The sequence below is a fragment of the Cavia porcellus genome, unplaced genomic scaffold (assembly GCF_034190915.1).
Source record: "Cavia porcellus strain 051 isolate PalLab524CR breed Dunkin Hartley unplaced genomic scaffold, mCavPor4.1 scaffold_2, whole genome shotgun sequence".
NCBI lineage: Eukaryota > Metazoa > Chordata > Mammalia > Rodentia > Caviidae > Cavia > Cavia porcellus.
Window position 1 is genome coordinate 37161707 of NW_026947485.1, and position 21268 is coordinate 37182974.

The following is a 21268-nucleotide window of genomic DNA, read 5'->3' on the forward strand; positions in this document are numbered from 1 at the left end:
ACAATCCAAAACCAAAGACAGTACAAAAAGAAAATTATAAACACCAAACCAGTAAGATTGAAAATTAAAACAAATACAATGAATCAAACGGTTTTACAAAACAGTAAACAAACTTATTGTTAGCCAACCAACTCCAAAGGTGAAATTATAATGGACGTTGCCAAAATCTAGATTACTGACAATTATTTTGCAGATCTGTATGCCAATAAATTGGAGAATTCAGAACAAAGATTCCAAGATATATATGAATTGCCAAAACTGAACCAAGAAGATATAAAAACCCTGAATAACCCGATAACAGGCAATGAAATTAAAGCAGTAATAACCTACCAACTAAGAAAAGCCCAGGTCTGGATGAATTCACCACTGAATTCCACAAGCTTCAGGGAAGATCTAATACCAATACTCCTCAAGACGTTTAATGAAACTGTAAGGGAAGCAATATTCCCAAAGTCATTTCTGAAAGCTACCTTTACCCCGAGAGACCAATTTCTTTAATAAATATAGATGCAAAAATCTTCAACAACATCATACTGGCAAACAGAATGCAACAAATCATTAAAAGGACAAAGCAGGCTTCATTCCAGTAATTCAGGGATGGTTCAATACATGCCAATCAATGAATTTAATACACCACATAAACAGAAGAACAAAAATCACATGACTATCTTAATATATATAGAAAAAGCCTTCAACAAAATTCAACATTTATTCATTACAAAAACACTGAAGAAAACAGGCATAAATAACATTATCTCAAATGGTTAAAGTCATTGAACAAGTAATGTCATACTAAATGGGGAAAAATAGAAAGCTTTCCCTCTAAAATCAGGAATGAGACAAGAATGTCCATTCACTATCACTACTCCAGTTCAATACAGTACTCAAAATTAGCAAGAGCAGTTAGGCAAGAAAAATAAATAAACCTTATATGGAAAGAAAGAAGTCATCATTATTTGCAGATGACATGATCCTCTACATAAAAGACCCAAAAGATTCTACCAAAAGACTCCTAAAATTAATAATCAAGTTTAACAATGTAGCAGGAGTCACAATTAAAACACAAAAATCAAGTGTTCCCATAAACCAATAATGAACTCACTGAGGAAATTAGGAAAAAAGTACCATTCACAATAGCACCAAGAAAAATTAAAATACTTACGAATTAACCTAACCAAGGAAGTAAAAGATGTCTACAACAAAAACTAAAATACTCTGATAACAGAAACTGAAGAGGACATCAGAAAATGCATAGGTATTTCTTATTTCTGGACATAGAGAAACAAACAATATAGTCAATGACATTCCCAAAACTGATATACAGATTTAATATAATCTCAATCAAAATACCAACAACATTCTTTACGGAACTGGAGAAAACAACTCTGAAACACACATGAAACCAGAACAAACCTAGAATAGGAAAAGCATTCCTAGATAATAACAATAAAGTGCAAGGCATCACAATCCCTGATTGAAGCTACAGTGACAAGACAAAACCAAACCAAATCAAACCAAGCCAAACCATGGCATGCTAGTGGCACAAAAACAGATATGTAGATCAATGGAACAGCACAGAGGATGCAGAAACAACATCAAGCAAATTCAGCTTTATCTTTGACAAAGGGGCCAAAAATGTACACTGGAGAAAAAGTGGCCTCTTTAACATATGGTGCTGGGAGAACTGATTATCTGCATGCAGAATACTGAACCTAGACCCATAACTCTCACCATGTACTAAACTAAAATCAAAATGGATCAAAGAGCTAAAAGCCCAAAGGCAAACAACCTGCTAAAAGATAAAATAAGTAAAACTCTTGAAATCATAGGGATAGGCAAGGACTTTGTGAACAGAATTCTGGTTGTGGAGACATAGTGCCGAGAATCAAAAAAGTGGGATCAAATAAAATTTAAAAGCTTCTGAACAGCAAAGAAAACAACCAAGAGAGTGAAAAGACACCCTACAGAATGGGAAAAAAATTTCTGCCAGCTACTCACTCCTCAGAGGACTAGTATCTATAATAGACAAAGAATTCAAAAGAATTAGACCCCCCAGAATAAAAGAATCAAGCAATTGGTAAGTAAAATGAATAGGCACTCTCAAAAGAAGTGCAAATGGCTAGTATATACAAGAAGAAATGTTCAACATCACTGGCTATTAAATGCAAATTAAAACAACACTGATTCTATCTTACCCCAGAAAGAATAGCTATAATCAAGAAATGAACAAATCCTGTGGAGGCTAAAGGAAAAAAGGAATTCTTTGAAATTGTTGGTGGGACTATAAACTAGGACTGTACCACCATTATGGAAATTCCTCAAAAAACTAAAGCAAGAAACTTCATTTGACCCAGCTATCTGCAAAAAAAGTAAACAAGACCAAGGAAATATATGGGTAAATGCTCAATTACATGATTTTATATTTAGCAAAAGTAATTATATAAAACTATAACCATATTTTAAATCGATTTGATACATCAAATTATTAAAATGTTATTTAGCCAAGCCAGATGTGGTGGCACATGCTTTCAAACCCAGCACTTGAAAGGTTGAGGCAGTAGGCCAGCCTGGGCTACAAGTCAAGGCTTGCCTGTGCTAAACAGTAAGACCTTTTCTGAAAAATGAAACAAGACAAAAGAATTATTCAGTCAACTATAACACCACATTCATTATTATGAGAATGAACAGGTTGAAAATATATCAATAATCTACAGCAGATCTAATTTATTTTTGAAGTGGTGTCTCACTCTGTAATTCAGACTGACCTTAACTCACTATGTAGCCCAAATTAGACTTGAACTTATGATGATCCTCTTGCCCTAGTCTCCCAAATGCTGAGATTACAGGTGTGCACTACCATGCCTGGCTAAATTGACCTAATTTGTAACCTTAGTAACTGAGTTCCTCCAAGGCAGCAACATGACCTTCACAGCAAAGCTTTTCCTATTACTTTAGCATTCACAAAATTTCACTGGCTCTGTATTTAAAATATTTTAACACCAATGCCTTTGTTTTGTCTCTCCCTTTTAAAGAAGAAAAAAAAAGTAACAAAACATCTACAAGGGACATGATTTTCACAATATTTACATTTACCTTTTTATTAAAGCTGCAAAGAGAAAGTGTTATGTCCAAAGCTAGGTAAAACCAACAATAGCTGATAATGTTATAAGTTTTTAGTGAATTATTCTGATACCTATGTTTTCTTATGAGGTACTTGCAATGCCTGAGCAAGTAATCTTTAGAAGGTCGACACAGCTTCAGTGACCAGAAGTCATCAAGTCTCATCTTTGGAGAACAAGATTTTCCTGGATTCCCACCAAATAAGTAATGAACCTATAATAAAAAAACAAATCAGATTTTTAAAATCTTATACATTCTCAAGAAAACACTGAAGCCATCGTAAAATTTGTTCTGGTAGCAGTGCATTGCAGATAACTTCCATATCCTTATGCACATAAAAAATTACAAAATTAGTACATTTTTGCCAAAAGTTTCTACTGATTTTTCTCAAATTTCAATTTTACTTTAAAGTACTGTGGCTACTTTTCTAGACTACATGTATTACAAAAATGGCTTGTACTACCATAATTAGAATGACAAGCAGCAGCTAATCCAACATACAGTTTCCAGAGGGTAACAAATTAATCAAGTGTTGACTAGAATAGCAAATGCATCTTTTAAAAGCACTCTTGACACTCAGCCAGATAAGGTGGCACAAGCCTATAATCTTAACTACTCAGGAAAGTAGGAAGGTGAGGTATGAGGATCACAAGATTAAAATCAGCATGGGAAATTTACAGAAACCCTGTTCGGGAGAAAAAGAGGAGAGAAGAAGAGAAAACAGGAGGGAATGGCAGGAGAAGGGAGGCAGAAAAATGAAAGAAATGAGTGTAACTGTGACACATTCAACAGAATAACTAAAAAGGAAAAGTACATTAAAATTTTTACCATATTATTTTGGTTTTAATCTAAATGTCAAATATTAAGTGGCACATATAATTTGTAAGATAACTTTAAAAATATCATTCCTTTATTCAAAACTGTAAGAACATAATAATGATTTCACTATTACATTAGACTTTTAATATTCCATACCTATAAAAAGCATTCAAGAAATTCTGCAAACACTTATATTCAATGATATTATACAGTAGAGACATTATTCTGTCCTATAGGTGGAAATTCATTTAATGCCTTAAATTGGGAGAACCAGCTTTTTTTTCCCTTTCCTTTCCCCCCATTTCCATGGTATCTTTTTTTTTTTTTTTTTTTTTTTTTTTTTTTTTTTTTTTTGGTCTTTTTCGTTTATATCCGTTCCAGGGATCAAACTCACAACTGCCTGCTTGCAGGGCAGGCGCTTATGCCGCTGAGCTAAATCCCCAGCCTCCATGGTACCTTTTAACCTGGAGCGCCTAAGCTATACAGCACGTGCTTCAAATTATCATCTATACAGCCTAAATAAAATCAGGAATGTCAGTAAATTTCTTGCTTTTTTTTTTTTTGTACCGGGGAGCAAACTCACGACCTCACATTTGCCAGGCAGGCGCTTATGCTGCTGAGCTAAATCCCTGGCCCTACTAAATTTCTATATGATATGAATTCAAGCACTAAACTACATGATAAATTTAAAGGAGAAACAACTAAAGAAATCACTCTGAATGCTTGGTGATATTAAAACTTTCAAATGTAATAATACCATTTTCATAAGAATAATCAAAGAGAAGTCACTCATATAATGGAAATACAGATAGTACAACTTTTTACACAACAGAGAAATTATATAACAGAAGGTTACATTCTTGTTCCTTTTTCATATCATAAATCAAAATTATTTTAAATAATAAACTGTGCAATTTTTGTTTTGGTTGTGGAATAGGACCTCACACACTAGGCAAACACTACCACTGAGCTAGAGAAGCAGCCAATAACTATTTTCCAAAGATGAAAAATACCAAAAATTAAATACACTACACAAAATACTTGTTATTAGTGTATATTAGTGATACTGAATAAAGAGATTCATTTGGGTATATTGGCACATTTGTGTAACACTTAATTTCATCCCTATTACCTCCTCTCCTCTTACTCACTTCTCCCTTAACTTCTTCCCTAGCTCTAAAAAGTCTCCTTTCTGGTTCCCTCTAATCCCTCCTTTTATTTAAAAATTTATTTTTAAATTGCTTATAGAAAAGAAAATATGCAATATTTAACTTTTTGAGACTAGCTTATTTCACATAAAATTATGGTTTCCAGTTCCACCCACTTTTTTTTTTGTCTTTTTTTTCCCCGAGCTACAGACTTGACAAAGTAGTTCAGAAGGGTCTTAAAGGCATTATGTAGCCTAACCTGGCTTTGAACTCACAATGGCCTTTCTGCCTCAGCTTACTAAGTGCTAAGATTATAGGCTCGCAGCACCACACTCAGCTCCACTTTCCTAATACTGGCATGATTTTGTTCTTTGTGGTTGAATAACACCATCATGCGTTTGTGTGTGTGTGTGTGTGTGTATGTTCTTTATCCACTTATCTGTTGTTAGGCATCTAGACTGTTTCCACTTTTTTCTTTTTCCTTTTTATCGGTACCGGGGATCGAACTCACGACCGCCTGCTTGCAAGGCAGGTGCTTATGCCGCTGAGCTAAATCCCCAGCCCCTTAATAATGCATCTTTTTTTTTTTTTTCCTTTTTATCGGTACCAGGAATCGAACTCACGACTGCCTGCTTGCAAGGCAGGCGCTTACGCCGCTGAGCTAAATCCCCAGCCCCTTCCATAGTTTAGTTATTATAAATTACATCTGCAAATGGGTAATTTGACTTTTTCCTTCTCTTTTTGTATCCATTTTTTACTTTCTCTTGCCAAAGTACTCTGGTTAAAATTTCAAGTACTATACTAAACAGGAGTGGTAAGAGTAGACACTATAGTCTCATTCCTTATTTTAGAGGAAATGCTTTTTCTTTCTTCATCCAGTAGGATATTATCTAGAGCCTCATAATGTACCGCTTTTATCAATTTGAGGAAAGATCTTCCTATTTTTTTCAGTATTTTTATCATGAAGGAAGGGTTTTTTCCCTGCATCTATAGAGAAGATCACATGGTTTTTATCCTTAGTTCTATTTATGTGGTATATTAGATTTACTGACTTACAAATGTCTGAACCATCCTTGTATCCCTGGAGTAAAGCCAGTTTGGTCACAGGTATGATCTTTTTAATATATGGCTGAATTATGTTTTCAAGATTTCTATTAAGTTTTGCATCTCTGTTCATCAAAAATAGCGTTCTGTACTTTACTCTTTTAGTTGAGTTCTTACCTGATTTTGGTATCAGGTGAATGCTGGCTTTGAAGAAAAAACATAGAAGCATTCCTTCCCTTTCTGTTTCATAGAAAAGTTTTGAGAAGCATTGATGTCAGACCCTTTCTAAAAGTCTGGTAAAATGCAGCAGTAGATCTGCATACTGAGCTTTGTTTATTTATTTGAGACACAGTCTCACTCTGTAGTATGTACTGACCTTGAACTCCTTATGTAGCCCAGGCTAGCCTCAAACTCAGGGGGGTCTTTCTGCCTCAACCTTCTGAGTGCTGCTATTACAGGCATGTGCCACCATGGGCTTTTCTTAGTTGGGAGACTTATTATTTTAGTCTCACTGTTTGTCATTCATCTGTTCAGATTTTTTTGTATCTTCTTGGTTCATTTTGATAGGACATATGTTGTTTAGAAATGTTCTATTTCCTTTATTTCAATGTTGACTATATAGGGAAATTTTCTAATGAATTGTAAGTTTTAAAATAGTTTCTAATAATATTTTAGATTTCAGTGGTGTCTTGCAATTCCACCATTTTCATCTCTAATTTTATTGAATCTTTTGAGAAAGTCTGGTTAAGGGCTTAGCAAACTTTATTTTTTCAAAGAACCAACTTTTGATTCACTGATCTTTTTTACTGTCCTTATGTCTATTTATCCTGCTCTGATCTTTATTATAATGGCACCTGACTTCACAAACTTCTTTCCACAATTCTGTCCCAAACTGCCTCGAACTGAATCAAATTCAATGGCTGGGTTCAATGTTGATGTTATAGGGAAATTTGACTTAGTTTACAATGAGAATCATGGGAAGAATTAAGTTCATGAACTGAGGTACCACTGTATTTTTTTTTTCCTTAACTGGATTTCGATCTGTTACTGTTTACCCAAGACCCTGAGATACATTATTAGGTTATTTGGAGTTGCTGTTTCTTTTTGTGGGTCTCTAGTGACTAAAATCAGGACCTTCATATTGAGACATAGCCCCAGTATCTTCACTGCAACTTTTAAAAGTTTTTGGTTACAAGATCTTCTTAAATTGCCCAGATTTATGATCTTCTTGCCTCAGCCTCCTAGAGTGCTGAGATTATAGATGTGTGTCAACAGGCCAGTTCCCTCAGATTTGCTGATGTGGGCAATCATAATTTAAAACTTTCATTGTGTCCCACAGATTCTTGTATGTCATGTTTCTATTATCATTTGACTGTCAGAATTTTAAAATTTCTTCCTTGATGCAATGACCCACTGAATATATTATTTAATCTCCAATGTTTGTGTGGCTTCTGTTACCACTTCTTTTTTTTAAAGTAACAGGGATAAAATCCAGGGCCTATGCACTGAACTATATCCTGGCTCTTATTTTGAGTGGACGTCTCAAAAAGATGCTCAGGCTGGAACCAAACTTGAGATCTCTTGCCTCAGCTTTTTTGAGGGGAGGGGATGACAGAGTCTTATTATATAGTTCACGCTGGTCTTAGACTCATGATAATCTTCTAAGGGGGCTGAAATTACAGCTTTATGCCACCACACCTGGCTTCTGTGGTTACTTTTTGATTTCTACCTTCTATGCATTGTGATCTTGTAAAACATATGAGATTATTTCACTTTTATTTATTAAAAAGACTTGTTTTATGGCTTAAAATACATTTCACTTTGCAGAAAGTTCTATGGGCTGCTAAAAATGTGTACGTTAGTACTGGATGGAATGTACACGTTCATTAAGTCCATTTGATCTATAGTGTACTTTAAGTGATTTTTTTTTTTTCTTGAGCTAGATGATCTATTTGTGAAGATGTTGAAGTCACCCACTATAATTGTACTGGAAGTGGTCCAGACCTTTTATGTCAAGCAGTGGAGTTTTATGAAAACTGAGCTGCCTATGTTTTGTATACACATACTTACAACTATTATCTCTTCATGGTAAACTAGTCCGTTTACCAACAGATAGTGCCCTCTGTCTCTTACAATTTTAATTCTTTATCTTTTATCAGTACATGTTTGCAGTACATAATGATGACATTCATCTTAAGGAATACATATAGTTAACATATTGTAATTCTTTTTTTCCCCTTCCCTTCCTCTCTCACCATCTCTATAATCTTTTCTCATGTGTAAAAGACCTATTTCCTACTGTTACCTTTTACTTTGTTTTAAAATTATTTACACTTTGAATTTTTCATCTAAGTTATGTGCTATTTAAGCTTGGGTATCTGATTTTGCTTAACATTATGATTTCAAGATGCAACTATTTTCCTACAAATGACCAAAGCTTATCCTTCTTTATGACAAAATATAATACCATCATTTTTTAAATCCACTCATCTGTTGATGAATACATAGGTTGATTCCAAGAATTGTGCGTGGATATGCATCTGTCAATGTGGTATGATGTCTTTGACTCTATTGGGATGTCACCTAGAAGCGGAGTAGCTGGATCAACTGGAATTTTTGTTTTTAATTTTTTAAGGAATATCTATACAACTTCCATAATGGCTGTACTAGTTTACAATGAGGAAGAGTGCCTTTTTACCAGCAGCCTTGGCAACATTTGTTAGTGTCTGATTTTTTGATGATGGACATTCTTTCTGGAGTAAGACAGAATCTCAGTATTAACTTAATCTGCATTGATGACCAGAGATGTTGAGTATTTTTTCATGTATCTATTGGCCATCTGTACTTCTGAGAAACATTTATTCATTTCAGTTGCCCATTTTTGGACTAGGTATTTTATTTGGCAGACATCTGATTTTTCTGAATTCTTTGTAAATTCTAGGTATTATTCCTGTCACAGTAGTAACTAGCAAAAACTTTCCCATTCTGTAGGTTGTTTCTTTATTATTTCCTTTGCTGTACAGATTTTTAATTTAATATAATCTCATTTGTTGAGTCTTAATGTTATTTCTTATACAACAGGAATTCTGTTTGGAAAGTTCTTTTCCATCCCTACATCTTTAAAAGATTTATGTATTGTATCTTCCAGGAAATTAAATGTTTCTATTTTAATATTTATAACGATGCATTTTTATTTTCTTTTGTTGTATGATGATAGGGGGCTTAGATTCAATCTTCTGCATGTGTGTAACCACTTTCCACAGCAGTATTTATTAAAGAGGGTATTTTCCCTCCCAGCATATGCTTTTGTCTCCTTTGTTAAAGATCAGATGCCTGGGTTGTTTCATCTTTTGTTCTGTTCCACTAATTCAAATGTGTTTTTGTGCCAGTACCATGTTGCTTTTCTCACTGTGGTGCTGTAGTATAGTTTAAAGTCTGTGATTGTAATGCCTCTTGCTTTGTTTTTATTCACAAGAAATGCTTTTACTATGCTGAGTCTTTTCTGGTTCCATGCAAATTTTACTTTTTTTGGTGGTTTTTTGAGACGAGGTCTTGCTATGTATATCAGGCTGGCCTCGAACTCACAGTGATCTAGCCTCAGTCTCCTGATTGCTGGGATTATAGGTGTGTGCCACTATGCCCAGCTCTCCATATAAATTTCAGGATACTTTTTTTTCTAGTTCTGTGAGGAATGCTGCTGCTATTTTGATTGGGACTGCATTAAATCTACTGTTCTGCCTGGTATTAGTTTGGACAATATATCTACAATATATCTACTCCTGTTGCTTTTTAGACTTCAGCTGCTTGGACTATCACTTTCTATTCTTTCACTTTCAATCCTGTTATGTCTCTTCCGATGAAGTTTTTTTTTTTGGTTTCAGGGACTGAACTCACAACCTTGTGCTTGCCAGGTAGGTAGGTGCTTGTGCTGCTAAGCTAATTACCCAGCCCTGAAGTTTATTTCTTAGAGGTAAATTCTGTTTCTTGATCCAATCTGCCAGACTGTGTCTTTTACTGGAAGAATTAAGAGCATCTTTATTAAGTGTTTCTCATAGAAATGTATATACTAATTTCTGTCATTTTGTTGTTTTTCTAAGCACTTGATTCATTCCTGATTTTCATTTGTTCATATGTAGTTTACTGTTTCTCTTGGTTCCAAGGTTGTGACTTGTCCCCTTCTTAGAAACATTTATTCTTTTAAGGAATTTTAGAGAGAAGTGACATTGAATGCCTATTACATATTCTAGTAAATGTTTGCTAGTATTATAACCTTATATTCAAATCCATTTAAAAACACTGAGAAACAAGATTATTTTAGAGATTCTTGCATATGGTAGGTCCCAGAGAGTTTATAGGTCAAAGTAGTAGACATACCTTGTGTAACTCATCATAAACAAGCTGATGGGCAAATCTTGGACATGGCTCTTCCTCCTGTAGACTTTTACTTGGATTATCCTTTGCAGCTTGATCATTCTTATAGACACAAGACCTGTAAGACAGCGCTTTTAATTGCCAATGTCCAATTATCAACAGAAAAAATTATATATTTGTTCACATCAAAAATTAAAGTCTTGATAACACTCATAAAATAATGTGAATGTGTAACGACTAAGTTCTCAAATTTTTTTTATAGCTATCAAATAGTTCCCTTTAAAAGAACCTGTGAAACACAACACAAATGAAACTCAAATGAAGGTTAAAGAGACACTAGCCTGTTTATTCACAATAAAGTGATACACAGTACAGTGTTTTGAATGTAAGTAAATGTTATATTTAGGAAAAAATAAATTTCTTAATTATTGAACACCATAACTAAACGGAGTATATTCTTGTTTTTTACTTTTAGTACCAAGGATTGAATTCACGACCTGGTGTTTGCCTGCAGGTGCTTGTGGCTCTGAGCTAAATCCCCCAGAGTAAGTTCTTTGAAGTGCTTCTGTTCAGCAGAAATATTCACTTAATGCTGCAATCACAGAACGTGAGAGCTGGATCCTCCAGGCCAGGGCTTACTGAAGCAATAGTTCTGTGACGCACTCTGGGAGAAAGGGTCTTGGTTTGGAAACACTAAGTAATAATGCCCCAAATCTGCACTAGAGACACCTGTTCACTTCATAAAAATTAGATAAAAAAGCATTATTTCCTTCTTCACCTTTTTAGTTGGTAGTAATATAAATCTCCTGACTCTCTGACTGAAAACTAACTAGAAGTAAAATTCCATTTAGTCAATATCACTGTACATACAGGAATCAATTTTGTCGATAATTTTTAAAAATACTGATTTCTTTCAATACTTCCTTTAAATGTGCAATGTAACAAGTAACATAAGCCTTCCATTTTTCTCATCTTTTAAATAAACAACCTAACATAAATATTACACTGAGATTGCCACACACAGACAGAAGCTCCTTACCAACTATTTCTCACAATGTCATAAATCCAGAATGAATTTCTGACATTCTCTTCTCTCTTTTCCTTGTCTTTGCTGAGTCCAGATAAGACATGTATTTCGTTTAGTTCTGGATCAATGGTTGCTCTCTGTGTGAACCCTGTCATTGGAACTGTAAGTTGAAGGAAAAAATAAGATAATATCCATGTTGAGACAGCAGACTAGTACTCTTTAAAAGATTATACACCTTTAACCTGTTCTGTGTCTACAGTACTTATCTTCCAACTCAAAGCATAACTTGTTTTATTAAACAGACAAGTATTTATTGTTTTCTAAGATTATAAGATAAGAAGGAAGAAAGATAATTGGTGGGTGGTACTAAGGGAAGAAATGAGGGAATGGGTATGATCAAAGTATCGTATATGTACATATGAAAACACCACACTGAAACTCAGTGTTCTGTAAAATTAAGACACACATATAAAATTTATTTTAAAAAAAGAAAGTAAGGTCCACAAAGCAGAGGTTGTTTTGTCAATCAATTTTATCCCACTGCCTAGAATAGTATCTGGCATATAACAATTATTCAATTCTTGTATTTTTAGGGGAGTGGGGTACCAGGAATCAAACTCATGACCTTGCACATGCCATGCAGATGCTGTATCACTGAGCTATATCCCTGGCCCTCAACTACTTCTTTATTTTTGTCGGTATCAGGGATCGAACTCACGAACGTGCGCTTGAAAGGCAGGCACTTACGCCGCTGAGCTAAATCCCCAGCCCTGCTCAACTACATCTTGAAAGAATGAATATCAACTACCAGAAAGGAACTATAGAGAAACAAGACTTGTGCAATGTATTCTTTACCACTGTGTTCATACTGGGTACACTATTTTAAAATCATCTCAAGTTAATTAACCTTTAATCCTTACACATTAAAAAAAATTAGTGTGTGGAAGAAATGGTTTGTTGAGGGTGTTCTTTGTAAAAGTACAATATCAAATTCATAGGACATAAATTACTTCTGAATTGAAACATCAGTTTGGAGTTAACTTGCTTATAATACAGAAACAGACTTGTGAGTTCAACAGGTTTTAGAAGCCAGTTTCATAACTTAAATACTAATTAGTGCTGGAAACATAAGGAATGTAGAAAATCTCGTTTTGATCTAAATTTCCCAATTAACTATATGATTTCACACAAGAATAATTTTGGATCCTAATTTTCCATCTAAAAATTCACAGTACTTCTAGGTAGGTTACAAAATCTCTTTAAGCTAGAAATTTCTGTTGGGAGAAGATAGAGTGAGAAGATGAAAGTTCTTAGTAACAACAGCATGGATAGACAAAGTAGGTAGCTATTAAAACAGAGTCAAGCAGAAAGCTGTTATGATTGAAATAAAAGTGGAATGGAAGCAGGCAGGAAGGAAATACCAATAAATAATTCCACCAAATGGATATAATCAGCAAGAAAAGTAGGTGTTCAAGCTCAGCCAGGATTACATATCCAAAGCCTGTCTCAAGGAAGGTGGGGCGCAGGGGGAGAAAGATGATAATGTAAAGCGAAGACATGTTATTCACTGACTATAAAAAAATCTCTGGACTGACATCAACAGAAACCAAGACTAGAATGGAAAACTGGGGAAACCAAGAGTAAAGATGTTTCACTGAAATTTTTCAAGTTATCAAAACATTTTTCTCCAAAAATACTCACTGGCAAAAATCTCTTAAAACACAAAATTTCTATTAACTCTTAAATTTGCAGTTCCTTTCAAATATAGGAAAATTTTCTGTATGTAAAACATATTATTTGGTATGTGATTGCTAAATCATCAGTCACTGACTGGTGTGCTACTTCCCTAATCCCAGCAGTCTAAATATAATATATAAGGAACAGAAAGAATCTTGTCTCCCCTGCTTGTTGCTTTGCTACTTTCTGCTGCAACAACTTTTCTCCTCTGCCAAACACTTTAGATAGGAACCAGCTGAAACCTCTACAAACTGCGTGCTAAATAAATCTTTCCTTCCTTAACTATGGGCACTGGGTGTTCTGTCTCAGTAGCAAAGTAATCAAGACAGAAAAGCATAAATCTCTCGTAGTGTCACAGATCTCCTATACTAATTTTCAATTAGTGCTAAATACAGAGCTGACATATGGGGGGGAATCTGCTAAACCCTTTATATTCGAAGTCTTATTGCCAAAAGTTATTCAGAAATAACCCCAAATTTTAGATACGCTGAAATTTGATGTAATTATGTGTTAGACACAATGCTAATAAATCCCTTCTTTCTAAGCAGCTGCCATTCTGATTGAAACTATTAATTCCCTTCCCAGGATAACATAAAACTGTTATACTCCAATTAACAAATGAAAAGAGTAAGTTTCTTGAGAACTTGAGATGTTAAATCGAAGGAAATATATTTATATAGTTATAAAGAGCAATGATTTAAGATTTTACAGTATCTGACACATACAAGATTATAATAAGCAGCAGCAATTTTTACCATTAGAGATATCTCTAATTGGTAATTTCAACAGTTCAAATTGTTGTATGACTTCCAACAATACAACTTGAAACTCACATTTAAATGTACTTTTAATCAAATAACTCACATTAGTGAATCATAAACACTAATTATATCCTAAATCCATCTCAAATTACAGTAATTAACTGTAGCAAAAAAGCTTTAGAAGAATAGTTAATAAAAACCAGAATGGTTAAATACACTAGAAAGCATCTACATAATGGGCAAAATTCGTGTTTTCTAAGAATGTTTAATAATGTAAGAATTTAAACAGTATCCTGACTCATTCTTCAAAGAATTTTTTGGGCAACCCACTCAGGACCCCTTCTGTCTCTCTCTCAGACAGAAGCTTATTTCTCTCAATAAATATAGTCTACTCTTAATAAAAAAAACTTTTTTCATGCCTTACAAAGTGGTAATCTAGCAAGATGAAAAAAAATGTAAATGTAATTTTTAAAGTGAGGTAAAAGTAATTCCATGGGAGAACAATACAATATACCATGGTTCTGACATGACATTTTTTTTTTTTTTTTTGAATAGCCTAACTTAATCCAGTAAAATTTTTAGGAGATCTAGAGTACTGAAAAGACTCGATGTTCTTTAAAAAATTCTGAATAAAGTATGCACATTTCCCCAGAGGTTTTTGTTTTGTTTTTAATAGTAGTGGGGAATGAACCCTCATAAGGAAAACTACAAATGAACTACATCACCAGAGTCTTGAAAAGCAGAGTCAAAACCATAGCAGACAGCCAAGATTAAAAAACCATATGCTTTAATTCTTAACCTGAGTTTATTAAAGAATTTAAGGAAACAATTTGTGATAAACACAAATTTGCTACTAGATTCTGGAAGTGACATGGAATGGGGAACAGCATTGGGAAAGCCCAAAATAAATAAAATGATTTATTAAGATTAAATATTCAAGTAATGAAACAAAGAGTTGATGGCAAGAGGATAATGATACCAAAAATGGTGCTAGAGAACAAAGCTAGGGCCTATCACAAAGGAGACTTTAAGGCAAGTTTACAGTTAAAGACAAGTAAAAGTGATCTAAAGTAAAGAAAAACCACTAGGTTTATCTTTTTTAAAGATAGTTTCTTTTAGCCTTAATCCAAAAGTAAAGTCAATTTACCACTTCTACCTTTCCATGCAAAACTAAAAGCTTCAGTAAGACAGAGCCAGCCCTTATTTACAGCTGTATTCCAAGTGCTTATCAGCATTCTGTTTACCACTTCGTAGGTAACCAAAAACTATCTGTTGAACAATGTGAAGGCATATGGTTGTTCATAACAGGTAATACAGATACTTGTATTTTGCTTGCAGTGTGGAGAATGGGTTGGGGAAGAAATGGAGAACACAGGGAGAGAAGACTAAAGACTGAGGCCAAACAGATGATGATGGCCCACACTAATATACACACTGAAGCAATAATTCCAGTGGAAAAAGATGGAGGAAAACTAACATGACTTGAGGGATACTAGATACATCAGTACTACCTGAGGTTAATATTAAGCTTTCAATGTTTCGGTTTCCATTTTTGAAATACTCGTAACAATAGAACTTAGTAACATTTTTTTCTCTTCAAATTCTCGTCCCTTGAATTTTTCTAGGTTAACAATACAAATTTCATATAAAAATTCAAAAAAACTGGCATCTTTGGTATGAAAGAATTAACATCCTTGGAGACAATTGAGCTACCAACAATAATATCAGCCCAAACCAGAATCCATCTGTACTCGAAAGAAGGTAGAAGCCAGCAAACCATTTTTCTTAAAATTTAATTTTGGCCATTCACAAACGCTAAAACAAAGGCTAAGATATCAGATAACCTGCTCAAAATTACTTAACTAAGGATTGAAATAGGTGTTGGAGAGTTAGAACAGTGCTTCTAGTCCCAACTACATTTTGGAATCCTCTAAAGAAAGAAAAGAAGAAAGGGAATGGGGAAGGGAGCAGAAAGGAAGAGAAAAGGAATAAATGAAAGGAGTAGGATAAAGATGAGAGAAAAGAAAACAATGTCTGTTTAACTTTAATGTATCAACTAAGCCACAGAGGTTCCTTAATTACAAATGTAACTCTAACAGTTAATCCAAGTAGGGTGAATGGGTGTAAAAATATGGGGGGGGGGCGCGCACATATGTGTATTAGAGATTGAAGCCAGGTCCTTTGCAGTGGCTACACTCTAGCCCTTTATAAAAATTTTAAAATTTTGAGACAGAGTATAACTAAGTTGCCTAAGCAGGACTCAGATTTGTGATCCTATGTTGGTCTAGTAGTAGTTCGAACCAAATGTTCAATTCTACTACTAAAAAGAAATCTTCAACACAATGCCCACTGTATATCCTAGCCATTAAACAATGCAACTCACAGGACTATTGTCAGAATTAACCACTTGGAAATTATATTTCTAGACAAAAGAGTGGTATTTTCAAAACAAATCAGATAAAGAATTTGACACTGAACCTTTTAAAAATTTTCTATTCAGAAAAACCAAAACTCCTTATACGTGGACAAGGTCTTTAATAACTAGACTCCTATTTCTCTCTAACCTCATTTCATTCAAACTTTCCCTGTTCTCTCAATGTATCAGTCCCATCTGTTTCTGGAACATTTCAGGTTCTTTCTGGCTTTGGAACATTTCAGTCCTTCATGTGATTTTTTTCTAACTTTCTACTTCTCATCAGAAATCTTAAAGACAATCTGCAGTTTCCCAACCTACTCTAACTGGTAGCTCCAAGGTTACTCATTGCAGCATCCAATTAATTATCTTCACAGCATGTACAATGAAATTGCTGGTTCCTTTCCACAAGAATGATAGCCTTCTGAATGAGCACGTCTTATTCCTCAGGTCCATAGCTGAAACCAAAGTGCTTGAAATAATATTTGGCATGTACGAGAAAATGAGTTTTATGGGTAAGGAGAGAAAAAGAGACATAAGCATAGACACTAGTAGACAATTATCAATTATTATTAAATGAACTTGTTTTTATTACAGAATTCATCAAAAATAATTAAAAATTGAACACCGAACAGCAAAAATGGTGATTCTAATTTTAGAAAAGTTGATTATAGCAGTAATGAGGGAATGAACCTACTTGTCTCTTCTATTAGTATCTCTGGTTCAATAAAACCATGATGAAAATAATTACAATAGCCAAAAATAAAAATTGTGTCAAATTTTATGACTAGAAGGAAATACACCAACATGTTAATTCTGGAGATTCTCTGAATAACTTGATACCCCAGCATTAGCAATTATTTGAATAATCACAACAAAAACTGTACCAAAAAAACAAAACAAAGAAACCCCACAATAATTACACTTGGTCGTCTCAAGCTTTATAATCAATTCTGCAAATTATTATATAACTCATTTTTCAAAAAAGTTATTAAAGTCTATTTTTTAAAATGAATTTTTAAACTAGTTTTTTGCCACTATTACTCTTTGTTGCTTTTTTCTTTTCTTTCTTTCTTTTTTTGTTTTGGTACCAGGGATCGAACTCGCTACCTCACACTTGCCAGGCAGGCGCTTATGCTGGTGAGCTAAATCCTTGGTCCAGCTTTTTTCTTTTCAATATGGTGGGAAGAACACTTTGTGCTACACTCAAACTTCTAAACCTTAGTTTTATCATTATCTAATTGTGTAATGGTGAATATATTACTTAACCTCACTGACTCAATTTCTTCCAACTTGTAAATAAGAATACCATCAGTTTAACATGTTCTAGCATATGACAGAGTCTAAATAAAGAGCAGCTATTGTTATTCAACAGAACATTACTAGCTCGGCTATAAACACTTTGAGAGACATTAATGATCTTCTTGTTTCAGAACTGTATCCTTAGTTTAACTTAAAGTTAGTATATTATATATTTCAACCTATCTATCCTATCAATTATCACATTCAATATATTTTTTAGGGAGAGCTACAATAGGATTGTAGGAGACAGCTCACCTAATCCCTTCCAGTCATTATCAATGGCATATGAGAAACCACCTGGAAATAGCCTTTATGTGAGCAAAAAAGGCAGGATTTATTGTCTGGGTGGATTGATATTGTGAATGACTATAACAGCAGGCCAAAGGAGATTATTATATTTTATATTTAGAGTCTGAACATGGGGTTATAATCCCAAGGAATCTGGGTAGAATGTTTGGGGCTGAAGTTCCTCAAACAGTCAGTACAGGTGTGGAGATAATACTGGATTTTCTGGCAACAGAGAGGTTGTATGCTCTGTACTAAATTTTCTTTATGGCCATCTATTCTGTATACTGAAGGCAGCATAGCTGTTTAATGATTTCCTGTTGTTTGTGGAGGGCTGCAAGTTTGCTGAAAAGGTGTCTCTTAGATCAGGCAGGACAAGAATAACTTTTTTATATATCAAAGGTTAAATCATACATGGTACCCTCCACTCATTCCTATGGTAACAGAAAATAAATGAGTAAACAATAAGACAATTTTAGATGGAAAGGTAACACTAGTAACCATTAGGTATGTATGTCTCAATTATAACCTTACATTTCTACCTTAGATATTACCTAATAACTTGCCATTTTAGTAGATGAAGTATTTACTATACTTATATTATCCTAAACTTTATTTCAATTTTTGGTTTACTGGGCCAGGGATGTAGCTTAGTGGAATAGTGCCTGCCTGGCAAGTGCAATGTTGTGAGTTCGATACCTGGTACCAAACAAAATTAATTAAGTACATTAAAAAATTCTCTGGTTTATTGTACCTTTTTGGTATTATTATAGTTACAAAACTCCTGCTCACTTGTGGAGTCAAGAAATTTACTGTGTTGATGCTTCTTTCCTTATAACTGGTTGTTTTTCTCCCTCTTTTTTTTTTTTTTTGCTTTTCCTATTGTTTTCATCCTTAATCTTTTATATAAGGTGCTATTTACCTAGTAATAGCTTTTATTCCAAATGCTCAAGCATATCTTCTGAATCTATTTTATTGAAACTCTCATTTTTGGTGAGAAATAAAGATTTACTTTCCTATGTCTTCTATTCCAACTTCAATTGAATGTTCATAAGTTAGCTGTGTAGATTTCATCTAGGATTGATTCTTTATTGATTTTCTGTGTTGGGTCTTTTCCCTAGATCATAGGGAAACGTTTCCTTTTTTGCTATTTTTACTTTTTTATTATTTTACACGGTCTAGTAACTTACTAGGAAAGAGTGCATAAAAGGCCTACCACTATCAGCAGACACTGATAACTATACAATTAACAATCATTTCTAAACCCTTCCTCATAGGTAGAACACAAAGGCTGAAAAAGTTAACTATTTGCTTTTCTAGATCACTAAATTCAGGTTTCAATAGTTCTGGTCAATGAAATCTACACAAATCCCCCTGAAAGCTTTATGGGCAAATTCTCTTTTTCCTTTTTTTCTCCCTTACTGGACAAAGGTGTATGAAGTGCTTCAGATAGCTTGCCACCATCAAGAAGAGGGTGGGAAAGAAGGAACCGTGGTGCCATTTTTGAGTTACTATATCAGTCTCAGATGGTCTATCTCTGCGAGAAGCCGTTTTACAATTGTTTAAGCTATTATTTAATGAGTTTCTCTATGACAAGCAAGCAAACATATTTCATTGATTAATGCTACATATCTGGCAATATTCCTTCCCTCTTTCACTGTTTGGCTAGGAAGAGAATTCCAGGTTGATAAATTTTCCTCAGAATTTAAAAAACTGTATGTGTTATTCCTTCTAATATTGCTGAGAATTATTCTAAGTCCTATTCCCTTGAACATTACCTTGTTTTACTCCACAAGCTTTTAGGAGTTTCCCTTCATACTGAATATATCAAACTGTATGATACACAATCACGTGCATTCAAAGAGGGGGGATTGTGGTCTTTTAAAATTCAACCTGATTTTTGTAGGGGACCATTTATAATCTGGAGATAACACTTTACAATTTGAAGAATTTTTCTCTGATATTCACTTTGTAGTGTTGTCTTCTCTGTGTTCCCTGTTCTCTGTTGTTGGTGAATCTCTTATTAGTTCAATAATAATTCCTAGATTGATTTCTTTTTAAAGGCCTTTATCTCCTCAAATGTCTACCTCTGTCCTTACTTTTTGAAGTTTTCCTTTTGGTGATCTTACAATGCTTTGTTTTTTTAAAAACAAAACTTATTCCCTAAAATCTGTTTTATCTTTACTCTTTAACTGCATCCTATTATCATTATCATTTAATGGATACTGCATTTTTAAGAAAAATGATCATGGTGATTACTTTTTTATTTACTTGTGTTTGGTACATTATTTTAGATTTGTTTAGTTTTTGTCTCATGTTCAACATCAAACACAGAAGACATTTAACTTACTGTACATTAAGAATGAAGAAATAAAAAGTTAAATCTGTGCATGTAAGGTAAGGCAACACAGTAAGAAGTACTGGGCTGTAAACCTGGCTACTATATTAGGGACTAGGAAGCAAGAACAGTTATTTTATTTTGGTGGCCGGGATGAATAATATCCCTACTTTCTTAGTCCTCTGTCTAGCAAGATGGCTTAATATAAATGACTACACATGTAGGTTTTTTTATTTTTAGTTTGGTGCTTTTAAAAGGAAAAAAGCTTTTTTTCATTAAATGTGAGCAATTTTAATAAAAGATCTTTTCATTGGTTTTGCATCAACACAGCATCCAGAAATCCTATTAAGTGTTTTAATGTTATTTTAAAAAACAGCCAAAAATAACATGACTTATTTTATAGCTAAAAGGGCAAGCATTTATTTCTAACCCTGTGCCCCAAATTAGTCATTTTAAGCCAAGTGGCCTTATCTACTGTACTGAATGTACTAATCATAAGCAAAGCAACTACTATGTATGATAACTGTAAATTATCAAAACAAGGCACTTGTGAGAATGAATGAGGCACTTTAGTAATTAGGTCTGAGAAATATGTATAAACTGGGCAAACCAGTCACCTTATTACTGGGAGAATAACGTCTTAGCTATTAAAACTACTGTATAAACTTCTTAAAAACTGTAATGTCATACAAGTAGTTTTTGTTTGTTTGTTTTTGTCTTTTTGAGACAGAGTCTCGCTATGTAGTTCAGGCTGGCCTTGAACTCATTTTAGAGCCCAGACTGGTCTCAAAATTACAACTATTCTCCTGCCTCTGCCTCCCAAGTGCTGGGATTACAGGTGTGCACCATTATGTCTGGCTAACAGAAGTAGATATTAAGAAAAATACAAATATAAAAAGTACA

At 34.0% G+C, this 21268-nt stretch overlaps 1 protein-coding gene across 6 annotated transcripts in view; it reads right to left on the reverse strand.

Annotated features, from left to right (window-relative positions):
* The window catches only part of Mkln1 (muskelin 1), a 317153-nt gene that overhangs the window by 22075 nt on the left and 273810 nt on the right, over window positions 1–21268 (reverse strand). For all 6 annotated transcript variants that reach the window (XM_063234205.1, XM_063234200.1, XM_063234188.1 and 3 more), the window contains 3 exons: window positions 11542–11689; window positions 10506–10620; window positions 3194–3333 (listed from right to left, as the gene is read on the reverse strand). In XM_063234205.1, coding sequence (XP_063090275.1) covers window positions 3194–3333; window positions 10506–10620; window positions 11542–11689 — 403 coding nt within the window. The remainder of the gene's footprint in view (window positions 1–3193; window positions 3334–10505; window positions 10621–11541; window positions 11690–21268) is intronic.